Source organism: Otolemur garnettii, unplaced genomic scaffold (genome assembly GCF_000181295.1).
Source record: "Otolemur garnettii isolate 467f Iridium unplaced genomic scaffold, OtoGar3 scaffold00051, whole genome shotgun sequence".
NCBI lineage: Eukaryota > Metazoa > Chordata > Mammalia > Primates > Galagidae > Otolemur > Otolemur garnettii.
Window position 1 is genome coordinate 9,916,135 of NW_003852446.1, and position 13,646 is coordinate 9,929,780.

Consider the following 13,646-nt stretch of genomic DNA (forward strand, 5'->3'; position numbering starts at 1 on the left):
CCCTTGGGTGTCAGGTAAGTCATCTGGCTTCTCATTCATGCTGCTGATTATATAGGTTGGTGCCTTTACTTTTGTTTCTGGCATAAATTATAACATACCTGTATTTTATTTTATTTTATTTTATTTTTTATTGAATGGTAACTATGTACATTAATGCACTTCTGGGGTACAGTGTGGGGTTTTCACACACAATCCGAAATACTTCCATCAAACTGGTTAACATAGCCTTCGTGTCATTTTCTTAGTTATTGTTTTAAAACATTCACATTCTACTCTTAGAAAGATTCACTTGTACCCTTGTAAGATAAACCTCAGAAGTGATCCCTCCAATCACCCTCTCTCCACCCATTCCTCCCTCCCCTCTCCCTCCCCCTCCCCATATTCTTAGGCTATTATTAGGTTATAACTTTCATATAAAAGGTATAAATTAGTTTCATAATAGGAGTGTGTACATTGGATACTTTTTCCTCCATTCTTGTGATACTTTGCTCAGAAGAACATTCTCCAGCTCCATCCATGTAAACATGAAGGACATAAAGTCTCCATCTTTCTTCATGGCTGCATAGTATTCCATAGTGTACATATACCACAGTTTGTTGATCCATTCGTGGATCGATGGGACATACCTGTATTTTAAAAAGTCAGGCCTTTATAAGACAATTGAAAATTTGAACATTGGATATTTGATGTTACAGAAATATTTTTGGTTTTTTAAGGTATGGTATTGGTATTAGGGTTACGTTTTTGTAAGAGTCTTACCTTTGAGAGAGAAATTTTAAAATATTTACACATGATATGGAATGACACGTGGGATTTAGTTCAAAATTCTACAGAGGTAGGGGAGTGAGAAAGATTAGGCGTATGTTAAAAATTGTTGAGGCTGTTGATGGGAACATGGAGATTCATTATACTCTGTGCTTTGGTAGATGTTTGAAGTTCTTTAAAATACTCATTTTAATCCTGTCATTATTTCTTCACAACTGAAGTCTTTCATTAACTTTTAGGGAAATTTTAACCAAGAACCAGTACAACTAGATAAGTAACAGGAGGTTTTAGGAAACTGTTAGCAGTTCTGTACAACAGAGAGATGAAGCAGTGCTAAAGAGAGTCAAGAGCCCCGTGGGAGAGTTTGAGGAGGAGTCTTCCGGGACTTGACTCTTGGGGTGGAAAGAATCTATTTTATGGTGTTTACTGTCTGTATTGCTCTTACTGCATTTAGTACATAACACTTGGTTTTGACCTTATTTGTACTTATATTGATCTCTGTAACTGGGATAGAAACTTGTAAAGGTCTGGAATTACTCTTACACATACAGTTTGCATCATTTTTCTTCAGGACAGTAGTTTCATACCAAAAACTAGCCGAAGATTATTATGCAGAATAGTTGGATACATATGTGAAAAAATAAAACCCTGAAAGTTGATGCCTGCAGTCTACCTCATCACCTCTAGTTTACTGTCCCTTTTATTCCCAGTTTTGACCATGGGACCCAATCCCCCCTTTTCTTGTACACACAGCTTTATCTCCACTCTTTCTCCTGCCCTTTCAACGTTATACCTAGTAGTGTATCCCAAACAGTTTATTACAGCTTCTCATTTAATCATTCCTGCCACTTGTTTGGTATAACTAAAGCTTCACTTCCTGGTGAAGTTTTATCCAATGCCAGTCACTCCTCATGCCTTTCTGCGCCTCAGAATTCCATTTCCCCCCACACTCATGGGGTAAGAAGGACTCGCAGGCTCTCCATTCCTTACCACCTCAAACCATGGTTTTCGTCCTTCAACAGTATCTTCCTTTAAGGATGAGAACAGTTGAGGTGGTTTTAGATTCTGAAAGCACATAAGCACCATAAAGCAACACCCACATAACTGACTTTTCTGGTGCCCTTGATTCCCTTCCTAAATCCTGCGTACTGGTACCCGCAGCATACTGAATACTCCTAGCTTGTTCTATTTTCTGGAATTCTTTTGCACTTCTGCCCCCAACTGGTGATGTGTATGTTGACAAAGGGTCACTTATTTGTACCCAAACCGCTAGTGTAAGTTCTGCTGCCTAGTGAGACTACATAATTTATTGAAATGTCACGGAAACTGAAGAGATGTAAGCACAAAAAAGAGACTTGCTTCCATCAAAAGACTCGATAAAGGAAAGTCTCTTTAAAATGTAATGGAATTACCGTGAGCAAGAAAACAATTAGAGTACAGGGAAGCACAGCATAGAAGCCTTACAAGGAATTCATACTCAGCTTCACGGGTATCTTTAAGTTTATTATACTTGAAAAAAAGTGGAATTCATAGAAGTGCGTGGTATCATTTATCCCGGAAAGAACCTGGAGCCCCAAACTGATCCATATTTAAGGAAGAGGCCTTGGCCTTATATGAGAAGGCCTTGGCCTTATTATTCCTTATTTGACATAGGAATAAATTATATATTTAAATGTGCATTTTAAGTTAATGTTTATGATCGTCATCACATTTTATGGTTTCCTACTTTAACATTTTGTTAATGGTGGCAAACCAATGGAGTGGGTGGTTAGGGACATTTGAAAACAAAGTGTCCCTAACCACCTACCCCATTGGTAATCATCCAACTCCTGTTCCCAGTTGAGACAGTTAAGAGAACTAATACCATATTACCAAAATAATAAAAGTCTTCCTTGAAGAAAACTTAGAAAATCTGGGAAAAGAGAGAAGAGAATAAAAGCCACCTGTTTTTGTAACCCAGCGAGAACATTGTTTTTTATATCTGAACTCATACCAGATTTACAGATTGGTGTACAACTGCAGATATCATGAATAGCTTTGTCTCTATGAAATCCATCATATTTGTGTATTTCCCCATCTCCAGAACTGATGCTCATCACACACAACCTTCCTAGAAGAATTCACTGCCTGACAGTAGGAGCCTCTACCCTGTCCTCTGTCCTAGTAATGTAGGAGTCTTTCCTTTATCTGAGCTGTGATACTCATAACCTGTACTACATTCAAATAGTCTTTCCAGCCAAGAATATATAATCTTTATTCCTCAGTAGGGGATTGGCCTTAAATCAGTTACCACCATGACAAAATGGGCCAGGCAACCTAGAAGGAAATCTGAAAGTCTTTTCTCCTTGCAGACTAAAGCAAATCTTAAGAGCCAGCTTTCTGTTTCATTTCTTATAGGCCCTCCTCTTAATTCCCTGGGGTGTCAGAATACCTAAGCAGAAGCTCTTTCTAGCTCAAATTAAGAATGAGAAAGAATAAACAAGGTAGAAAGTACCAGAGATCAAAAGGCCTAAAAATTCTTCTGTGTCTTCTAGCTAAAAAGTACCGAGGTCTCCATCGCTAGACAGTCAGAAAGTCTCAAGAGGTCCAGGCCTGTCAGCTTCCTTTTACTCTAATGAGTCTCACTGCTCCCTTCTTTGTAGAGTAGTTGGGATTTTTGTACTGGCTTTTCACCTTTTCTTGTTATCCTCTGAGATTTCTCAGTTAATCTTCTCACTTAACTCACCATCTCGAGACCTAATATTTTTTCCTTCCTATTGTTTTAAGAAGCTTCATATAAAGAGAGTAAAGGTTCTGGATGATCATGACAGTTCTATGAATGACTTTCTCAGCTGTGAAGATTCTATACGGTTTGAGCATAGTCAAATGTCCAGCCCAAATGACCCTGTGTATGCGTGAGTGCGCTCGCATGTGTGTGTGTGCGTGTGTACTTTACAGCCCTAATAAGCCCTAGTGAACTAACTCCGATTCTATCCTTAGATCTCTTGAGACGGACCGCAGAAAACATCTATATGGAAGAGCAGAGGCAATATTTTTATTTTTGACTAGACAGTTGTGTCAACGGGTAGAAGTGGGGTGCATCTTGCGTAGCTTTAATTGGATGTGCAGAACACTGAAGCATGCCTCCTTGCTGCTTATTTAGCACATTAATATCTACCTTTATACATCTGCAAATTATAGACTCCAGGTAGTGAATGCTAGAATTACTGTTGTAAAGTAGGTCCTATTATCCTTTGGGAGGTACCTTCCATTGTGACCCTTTTCCCTCCTTTCTTTGTAAGAAACTAGGAAATAAAATGGAAAATCCTGTGGTAAGATCATTTTAAAGGTACAAACTTAAATACGCAGTACAAAAGTCAGCTCTCACAGCGATGTTAAGTTGCCTGTGTTGTTCCCACATGCTGTTATTACTTAGCATAATAGCACACAAATGATATCCTCAGAGTGTGGCATTATTCTGGTTCAGAAATAATGTCTTATGCTCTCATTTGGACTCTTCAGGTTGCAGGCAACAGAAACCCACTCACACTAGTTCGAGGAACAGGTTTTTTTGTTTTGTTTTGTTTTGTTTTTTTTGGAGACAGGGCCCGTTACTGTCCCTCAGACTAGAGAGCGCAATGGCCTTATCAGAGTTTACTGCAGCCTCAAATTCCTTGGCTCAAGTGATCTTCCTGCCTCCATCTCCCAAGTAGCTGGGCCTATAGGCATGTGCCACCATGCCTGGCTATTTTTTCTATTTTTTTTGTTTGTTTTCTGTGTATCTTTGCAACTGGAGTTGCATGTCACAGCCTCCCTACCTTTCTCTTCCTGTTGCATTCACCTGTTTCTGTCTACTAGCTGACTCGGGCACTCTAGGCTTGCCTAGATCATGATAATTCTCAGTGGACCCCTTTGGTTTCTGCCCTGCCTGATCATCCTGAGTGTTTTGACCCTAAATTCCCAAAAGATGAATTTAAATGGCTCAGTTCTTTTTTTTTTTTTCCCTATGACTGCAACTCTTAGGATTCTGGTCAGCCTGGGGATTGGTTACCCTTATGTTAGATGTTATGCCTCCATTTCCCCAGTCTGCTGTGGTTTGGAGGATGAGGGAGGGTCTACTGCTTAAAACTCCAGTGGGGCTCAGCACCTGTAGCATAGTGGTTACGGCGCCAGCCACATACACGAAGGCTGGCAGGTTCAAACCCAGCCCAGGCCAGCTAAACAACGACAACTGCAACAAAAAATAGCCAGGTGTTGTGGCCAATGCCTGTAGTCCCAGCTACTTGGGAGGCTGAGGCAAGAGAATTGCTTAAGCCCAAGAGTTTGAGGTTGCTGTGAGTGGTGATGCCACAGTACTTTACTGAGGGCGACATAGACTCTGTCTCAAAAAAAAAAAAAAAAAACTCTGGTGGTTCCAACTTGGGATGAGTTGGGTGCAGGAAGAATGATGATAGACATTCCTTATTAGAGTTTTTTTTGGAACTTAAAAGAACTTCTAAAAAGTAGTGTATTAATTCCAGAAGTTACTTCCTGTGAGTCAGGCTGGTCTTTGTGGGTTTCCACCATGGTGTACCATGGCCATGCATAGTCCAAAATTTCAGGTTATAGTGTAGCCTGTCACCTTCATCTTCATAGATCCTGAATTCAGGTGTGGCTCTATTAATAAGTGAATATGCAGCTAGAGGACTGAGTCATTGATTTTGATGAGCATTATTGACCTTGTGTCGGATGATGGGGAAGAGATTCACTGTAAAACAAAGTCAAGAACACAACTGGGTTGGATCATGCTAAAAGGACGGGATAATATTTTGCTACAGAATGTCTCCAACTAGAAATAGAAATGATGAAGGAGGAGAGAAATTGTTGAGAAGACAATAGTTGTTTTAGATGTCCTTTGTGGAGAGTATCGTTCTAAAACATTTTTCACATTGTTTCAGTTACATTACCAGATGACAATAAATGCTGTGCAATTGTTTTTAGTAAGAACTAAAAAAAATAAAAGCAGCTTATCAGAATATTTCCAGTGTTTATGGCTATTTGTGTTTACCTTGTTCTGGCAGTGGTTTCTGAAGCTTGAGCTTTATGTTTTTCTGTATTCTATTAGGCTCAAAGATAGGGCCCTTGGCACCTTCATTTTAACTTTTTCAGTACTCATTCAAATTCATCCTAGTGTAGGCTCTTATAACATACTTGTAAACAAATGATTGCAAGTATTTGGGATAGAGGCTAATTAATACTTAATAGCACAGCTCTCTGGAAATTTCGAATAGGAAAGTCTTCTGATAAAAAAATCTAATAAATAACCTCCATTATCTGTTAAATCTCCCTGTGTGCTGTTTCTTAAAATGAATTCATGGCAGGGTTGGATCTGTTGGTCTGGTTGCTGAACCTTCACCCTACTCTTTATGGCTTGGCCTTTTTTAATTTTTAGTTTTAGGTATTTACAGTTTGAGTATTTTAGCCTAGGAAAGTATGTGTGTGCCACACTCACAGTTTTGTTAATTACTTTGCGAGCAATATGTTATTATTCTGGAAAAAAATTCTATTTTTTTTTTTTTTGAGACAGGGGTTTCACTATGTTGCCCTCCATAGAGTGACATTATCATAGCTCACAGCAACTTCAAACTCTTGGGCTTAAGCGATGCTCTTGCCTCAGCCTCCCAAGTAGCTGGGCCTACAGGTGCCCGCCACAACACCCAGCTATTTTTTTGTTGTTGGTGGTGTTGATTAGCAGGCCTGGGCTGGGTTCAAACCCACCAGCCCCAGTGCATGTGGCTGGTGCCCTACCCACTGAGCCACAGGCACCAAGCCTGGAAAAAAGATTCTTAAAACAGTGAATCACTTATATTCAGTAGCAATAATAATAATTTCCTAATATTTTCTTTTAAAGATTAGTAATAAATACTAGCTCAATGGTAGTATTCAGTAAAAGTAATTTGGTAATTACCTTTTTTGAAATTTTGCTGTTTTTGTTTGTATGTTTATTTTTTGTTAGACAGAGTCTCATTCTGTTGCCCAGGCTAGAGTGCTGTAGATCAGCTTAGTTCACAGCAACCTCAAACTCCTGGGTTCAAGTGATCCTCCTGCCTCAGCCTCCCAGATAACTGGGACTACAGATGCCTACCACAATGCCCAGCTAATTTTTCTATTTTTAGTGGAGATGGGGCCTTACTCTTGCTCAGGCTGGTCTCAAATTCCTGAGCTCAAGCAATCCTCCTGCCCAGCTTTCCAGAGTGCTAGGATTACAGGCGTGTACCATTGTACCCAGCTGAAATTTTGATTTCTAATTTAAAAAATAGAGAAGTTTTATTAGAAAGCTTATTATAACTAGAACTTGCATTTTAATCTAGATGTAAAGGAAATTTGCAAGCCAATAGTTGAATTTTGGTTGTTATGGTGGTGATTTTTTTAAAGCTTTTTCATGTTTATTTTACTTAAACAGAAGTATCTTATTTAAGTGCATATGTGCTGTCATACACCCCAGTACCCAGTGATCATTCATATCCTGGGAGACACAGTGGCAGAATCAATGTGACCCAGACTTGACTTGCCAGACAAATGGTCCCCAAGTCTAGCTTCTCTGCAGAATTACCTGCTATGTTTTCAAAATTTGGATTCTCAGGCCTCAACATAGAGCTGCTGCCCCAGAATTTCCAGGGGTTCATCTCATAACCTATAGTATCTCTTTAAACTTGGCAGTAAATTCCACACGCCACTGAGTTTGGGAATCATTCTAGGCCTCTGGGTCACAGGCTAACTAAAAAGAACAGCTCCCATTGCTGTATTGACTGCACGTTGAGAACTTTATCATGGGCCAGAGGATTGTCCTTTAACAAATGCTCACAAAGTGTGTATTGTGTCTAAGGCATTATGATGTGCTGTGGGAAATTATAAAGATGTATATCAGTACAGATAATTTTTGGCTGGATGGTATATGAGAATCTATGGATTGGACAACTAAATTCACAAACTAATCCCAGAAAAAGTGCTATCTACTTTGCTACTTCAAACTCCTGGGTTCAAGTGATCCTCCTGCCTACAATGAAGTGCTACTTCATTGCTGAATAACACTGCGGTCACCTTCAAGGGACTCCCCTTGGGAAGCTATGCAGTGACAGCAGGGCCTAGTCCACCCTTCAAAGCAATTTTGGACCTCTGTTTCTGGAATTGCCATCAGAGCTGTCCTCCCTTGGGTTCTGATGATTATGTTTGCAAACTCATCCTAGAAAAAGTGCTTTGAAGAGTGGACTCGGTGCTGGTGTCAGTGCACAGCTTCCCAAGGGGGACACTTCAAAGGTGACCGTAATGATATTCAGCAGTGAGGTATGTGGCACTTTTTCTAGGATGAGTTTGTGAACTTAATTGTCCAGTCTCACTTGCGATGTGAGTTTTTGTAATGACTTGAGCTTTTCGAGGATCATCATGTAATTCTTTATTTCACCATCAATATGCTATACTTTGTACTGATGCTTAAAGAATTCGTATTCACATATGGTTCTAGGACCCATACTGAATCTTCAAGCTTCAAGTTGGCTGCTTCTCTTTGGGCTTCACTGTTTTCACATGTTACATTTGTGCAGCACTTTTTCTTGACAGTGCTGTCACAATCCTGCTACCGGGCACGCTCAGACCATGAGGAATTAGCACTTTAGTGGGTGTACATTTCCCTTATTTTATAGTTAATGGAAGAGCGATGTTTAAACATCTTTTTCACATACCTGAAAAGGTTGTTCTGTGGTCATATGCTGGCTTAGCATGTAGATAACAAAGCTGCGTCTTTGGATTTCGGTATTCGTGGCCCGGGAAGTTCACTGTCGGCTTTGTGCTATCGCGTCACTAGGTGGAGATGTAGCATTGTTTGATGCTACATGGACAGCCAAAGCAAAAGCAGTGAGTCTTGATTTCTTGTGACAAAAGTACGTAACCGATTTATTATGCCCCAGCAAAAAACTTGCAAATTTAGTATAATTCCAAATTTCAACTTTCCTTTTTTCAGAATTGAAATTCAGTCCCACTTTCATGTCTATTTTCATACGGATCAACTTCTCCAAATTTTTTTTTCTCCTCTCACTGCTGTTTCCTTTTTGCTATCCCTCATTCTTCTATCTTGTCAGCGTTATTCTAATGTCTCTATCTTTGGTTTTTATAGCAGTTTAATTTTAGAAGTTTAATAAAATAATCAGAATTTTACTCTGAGGTCAAATCATAGGTACAATTTTAATCTGGCAGCAGTATGAAGTAAATGAACCACAATTTATAATCTGAACGTACCCTACTCTTTATATAATTTTAGGTTAATAATGTCAGAGTTTTACATATTTATATTGTGTCGGGCTTATTTTTCCCTTTCTTCCTTTCCTTCCTTTTCTCTTTGTTTCACGTCTTGAATCTTAAACAAGTGCATTGTCTTCTCCATGAGCAGTATTGATGTGGGGAATAGAAAAGAAGTAGGAGTCTGTCTCCAAAGAGCTGATTCCCTGTTGAGAACATTGCAAATGTGCCCATGAAGCATTTTAACATAATTTGAGTCTCTGCTCATTAGAAATTATAAAGGTGAAACTTTAAAAATAAATCTCGCTTTGGCAAACAGTCTGACAGCTCTTTAAATGTTTAAATGCAGAGTCATCGTATGATCCAGCAGTCTTCCCCTCCTTGGTATATGCCCAAGAGAAATGAAAATATGTTCACACAAAAACGTGGACTTGAATGTTCGTAGCGGCATTATTCATAATAGCCCAAAGTGGAAACAACCCAAATGTCTATCAGCTGATGAGTGGATGAAGAATGGGATATTACCCAGCAATAAAAGGGAATGTGCTGATAGACGGCACATCATACATCATCCTTGAAAACATATTAAGTGAAAGAAGCAAGTCATGAAAGACCATATGTTATAGGATTGCATTTACATGAAATGTTCAGTATTAGCAAATCTATGGAGACAAAGCAAATCCGTGGTTGCCTAGAGCCGGGTGGAGGAGAGTGACTGCTAATGGATTTGGAGTGATTCATGGAAACCTTTTCATTCAGCAAATACTTAGTGAGGGTTCATTTACAAACAACTCTGGCAAATCCTGACTGTCACCGTTACTTCTGTCGCCCTTATTTTTTTTAATTATAACAAATATCCTTTTACTACAATTTTGGCAGGTTGCATGGTGCTCAGAAGTATACTGTTCTATAGATGTCTATAAATCTTCTATTCCAAGATTTTCATGAAAAAGGAATACTTAAAAGTTAAACAAATGTGTGTTTGAACTAGCTATATTGTCATTAGTCTAGTAGTTCAACATTGTTGTGGCCATTAAAACTTGAAGAAAAGAGAAATTTGGGGTTAGTTGCAGTAATTCTATTGAAGCCGATTTTTTAAAAAGGTGCTAGTTGATTTATTTTAAAGGGCTATTTTTAAAAAGGTGGTAGTTGATTTATTGTAAATCCATCAGTTCAGACAATTTCTTGGTTTATTTCATATATATTTCCATGCTTATGCTTATGTTATTAGTGTAACAGCTAACCATTTTTCTTTCTTTGCAGATGCATATGAAACAGCCAAGATGCTATGTGAACAGTATTACCTGGTAGCTCCAGAACTGGAAGTCGAAGAATTCAATGGTAAAAGAAAAAGAATTTTAATCTTAAATACAAAGAAGCTGGGCAGTGCCTGTGGCTCAAAGGAGTAGGGCGCCAGCCCCATATATCAGAGGTGGCAGGTTCAAACCTAGCCCTGGCCAAAAACTGCAAAAAAACAAATACAAAGAAGCTGACTAAAAAACTGATTATACCTGAGCCATATTTCAGTGAGATCCTAGAATTATACTGCTTTTCCATTTTTTATATCTTTAAAAATTTTTTTCTAGACCATTGGTCAACCAACTATATTGTCATAAGGAATTTTTGTACAGCAATGTATAATGTATTGGTATAACTGAACCAAACTGGGTTCATTCTCCAGGGCCCACTGCAAAGCCAAACACCAAAGCACTGGGTTTTTACAATGAGAAATCTACCTCCCTGAGCTGGGTATTGAGGCAAGTTTTATATAAAGTCAGAGGGTAATAATGAGGTGTGATCTGATTGGATCTTGTGATGGGGTAACACCAAGGTTCAATCTGATCGGATCTTGGATACTCCCAGATGGTATCCACTTCTTAATTAGGTCCCCACTCCTGGGCCCAAGCACTTGAGCACTCAGGTTCCGCCCACGATTGCACACTTGGTTCATTTGGGCATATTCAGGTTATGTGACTTTAAACATGAGGGTCCTTGGCAAATGAAAAACAATTCATAACTTTGTTACATAAAAATTGCACTAGATTGGTCTGATGCAGTTACATTAGACCCCAAGGTTCTTGGAACAGAAGTGATCAAGGTAGAAAATATACTAAGTTCTAAATAGGCAGTTCTCAAATAACAGATGCAAGCATTCGATAAACATATGGAAAGATGTTTAAGGTTACTAATCAAAGAAGTACAAACAAAAACACAGAGAAATGCCATTTTTTTTTATCTTTCAAAATGACAATGATTAGAACATTTTAATGAGGGGCTGGGCACCGTGGCTCACGCCTCACCCTCTGGGAGGCTGAGGTGGGTGAATTGAGCTCACAGGTTTGAGACCAGCCAGAGCAAGAGCAAGACCCATCTCTAAAGATAGCCAGGTGTTATGGCAGGCGCCTGTAGTCCCAGCTTACTTGGGAGGCTGAGGCAAGAGAATCGCTTAAGGCCAAGATTTTGAGGTTGCTGTGAGCTGTGATGCTACGGCACTCTACCAAGGGTGACAAAGTAAGACTCTGTATCCAAAAAGAAAACAAAAAAATTTTAATGCTTTGAATTTATACCCAGAAAATATTCTCTCACCAACATATACATTTCTTGTATAAGTTTTCATATACCATTTCCCTGCATGTGTGTTTGGAGGGTGGAAAAATTGGTGAACATGTGGAACTGTTTCTAAAGGTTAGGTTCCTAGATGTGGAATGACCAAGTGTTAGGGTATGGGCGTTTACAATTAAAGATAAAGCAAATTTAAATAAATAAATATGATTAATTAAATTAATAATAGTCATGTTCTTTGGTCCAATAAATTAAACTTCAGCACATACTAGAAAATACATTTCTGTACAATACAGATTTATATAAGAATGATGATCACAGTTGCTTTCTTACAGAGAAAACTTAGAAAACAACCCAAGTTTTCCACAATAGAAGATTGTTTAAATAAATGGGAGCATACTCATAAGCTAGACTACTACACAGGCCTTCAAAATAATGCTTTAGAAGAACAATACATATGAATAGTTGAGTTTTTTAATATAGGCTATGAAATTTTATAATAGTACAAGTTCATTGGAAAATATTTTGAAGGATTTATACTACCAAAATACAAACAACAGGATGGTTGGGTTATAGCTGATGTTTATATTAGTCACATAAAAGGTTAACAACCTTATTTACTTTTACTTTTTGCTTGTAAGTTATGAAAGAGATATGCTCATTGTAAAAATACAAATATAGACGTATGAGTAAAAGGTAAAAGCCACTGTTACTTTTTCAGTCCCATAAAGAGCTTTGTTTTTTGCATAGGTGGAGTTGAAACTATATGTGTCCTATAACTTGTGTTTTTCACTTTACCTTGAAGGTCTTTGCATGTATTCATCTCATTTAGAAATAATCCAGAGTGTACATTACCATAATTTATTTCACCATTTCCCTATGGATATACATTTAGGGTTTCCAGTTTTTCTATGTTCTGTATAATGAGCTGTGAAAGGTATGTCCAGATGTCTGCAGGGTGAGAAAATTTATGAACATGTGCAAGTATTTCTGTAGGTTAGACTCCTAGATGCAGGATGACTGAGTTTTAGGGAACGGGCATTTGTAGTTCCCTCTCAAAAATATACCAGAATATACCAAAAATACATTTCTCTTATAATGAGATCAAAATGTGAAAAGACTTCAGGCTACGGTTGAAAGACAATTGTCCCTCCATCCTGCTAGAAGGTATGAAGTCAAAGCTGCTTGCAAGGTCTCTGGGAAGAGTTATGCCCCCATTTTGAATAAATGGACAGCCAGAACTAAGTGGGCTTGGCTTGAGTACACGTGATTAGAAGCATCTTGATGCGCTGTTTCTTTCCACTTGACCTAATGTTCAGATTTATATTTTTCAAACAATGGAACTTAAATCTCCAGGTGGTAACAAACTGTTGTTTTGCACGGGTGGCAGCCTCCCTCAGTCCAAGGCCAGAGCAGCGAGCCTGTTCTTGCTGCTTCCTGAGTGCCAGCTGTGTCAGCACATTCCTGCCCAGCCGAGCTGTCACGCAGGACCATCACCCACCGTGAGGGGGAGCTTTCTGACTATTTTGGGCACCATCTCAGGCATGCTAATAAGCCTCCTTTCTATCATATGTTGAAGCCCCTTTTCCTACCAATGAGGTACATGAATGGTGCTGGTTATACGTAGCCTCTGGTTGTGTGTTCATTTAGGAAATGTAGTTACGATTAATATTTATGATTTCTCAAATGCCAGAGCACTTTGCAAGAATAATTAAGGAATATACTTTGTATTTATAACAACTTCTACGTTAGACGTGCAGGTCAGAGGTTGGTCCCGAACACCTGAAGTGGATGATTTTGCTGTATAAGGAGAGAGTATGTGTGCTCACCATAGTACGCCAGCTGACCCTGTTTTCTAGGAAGGAATCACATCCAGATTCACGTGGATTCATTTTCAGAGCTTGTCTAAACTAGCATAGCATCCTTTTTAAGGATTCTTTCATTCCACAATAGGTGGCCTCAGCAATGCAGTGATACTACTTGCTGCTCTGGCCTTCAGAGTAAGTGAGGCTGCCATTAGCCCAAAAGAACAATTTTTTTCCTGCCTGAGAATTTTTTTTTTTTTTTTT

At 38.8% G+C, this 13,646-nt stretch overlaps 1 protein-coding gene across 2 annotated transcripts in view; it reads left to right on the forward strand.

The window, feature by feature from the left end:
• Positions 1-13,646, forward strand: part of PDK3 (pyruvate dehydrogenase kinase 3) — a 66,804-nt gene that overhangs the window by 36,074 nt on the left and 17,084 nt on the right. For both annotated transcript variants that reach the window (XM_003791917.3, XM_023514372.1), the window contains exon 6: positions 10,279-10,356. In XM_003791917.3, coding sequence (XP_003791965.1) covers positions 10,279-10,356 — 78 coding nt within the window. The remainder of the gene's footprint in view (positions 1-10,278; positions 10,357-13,646) is intronic.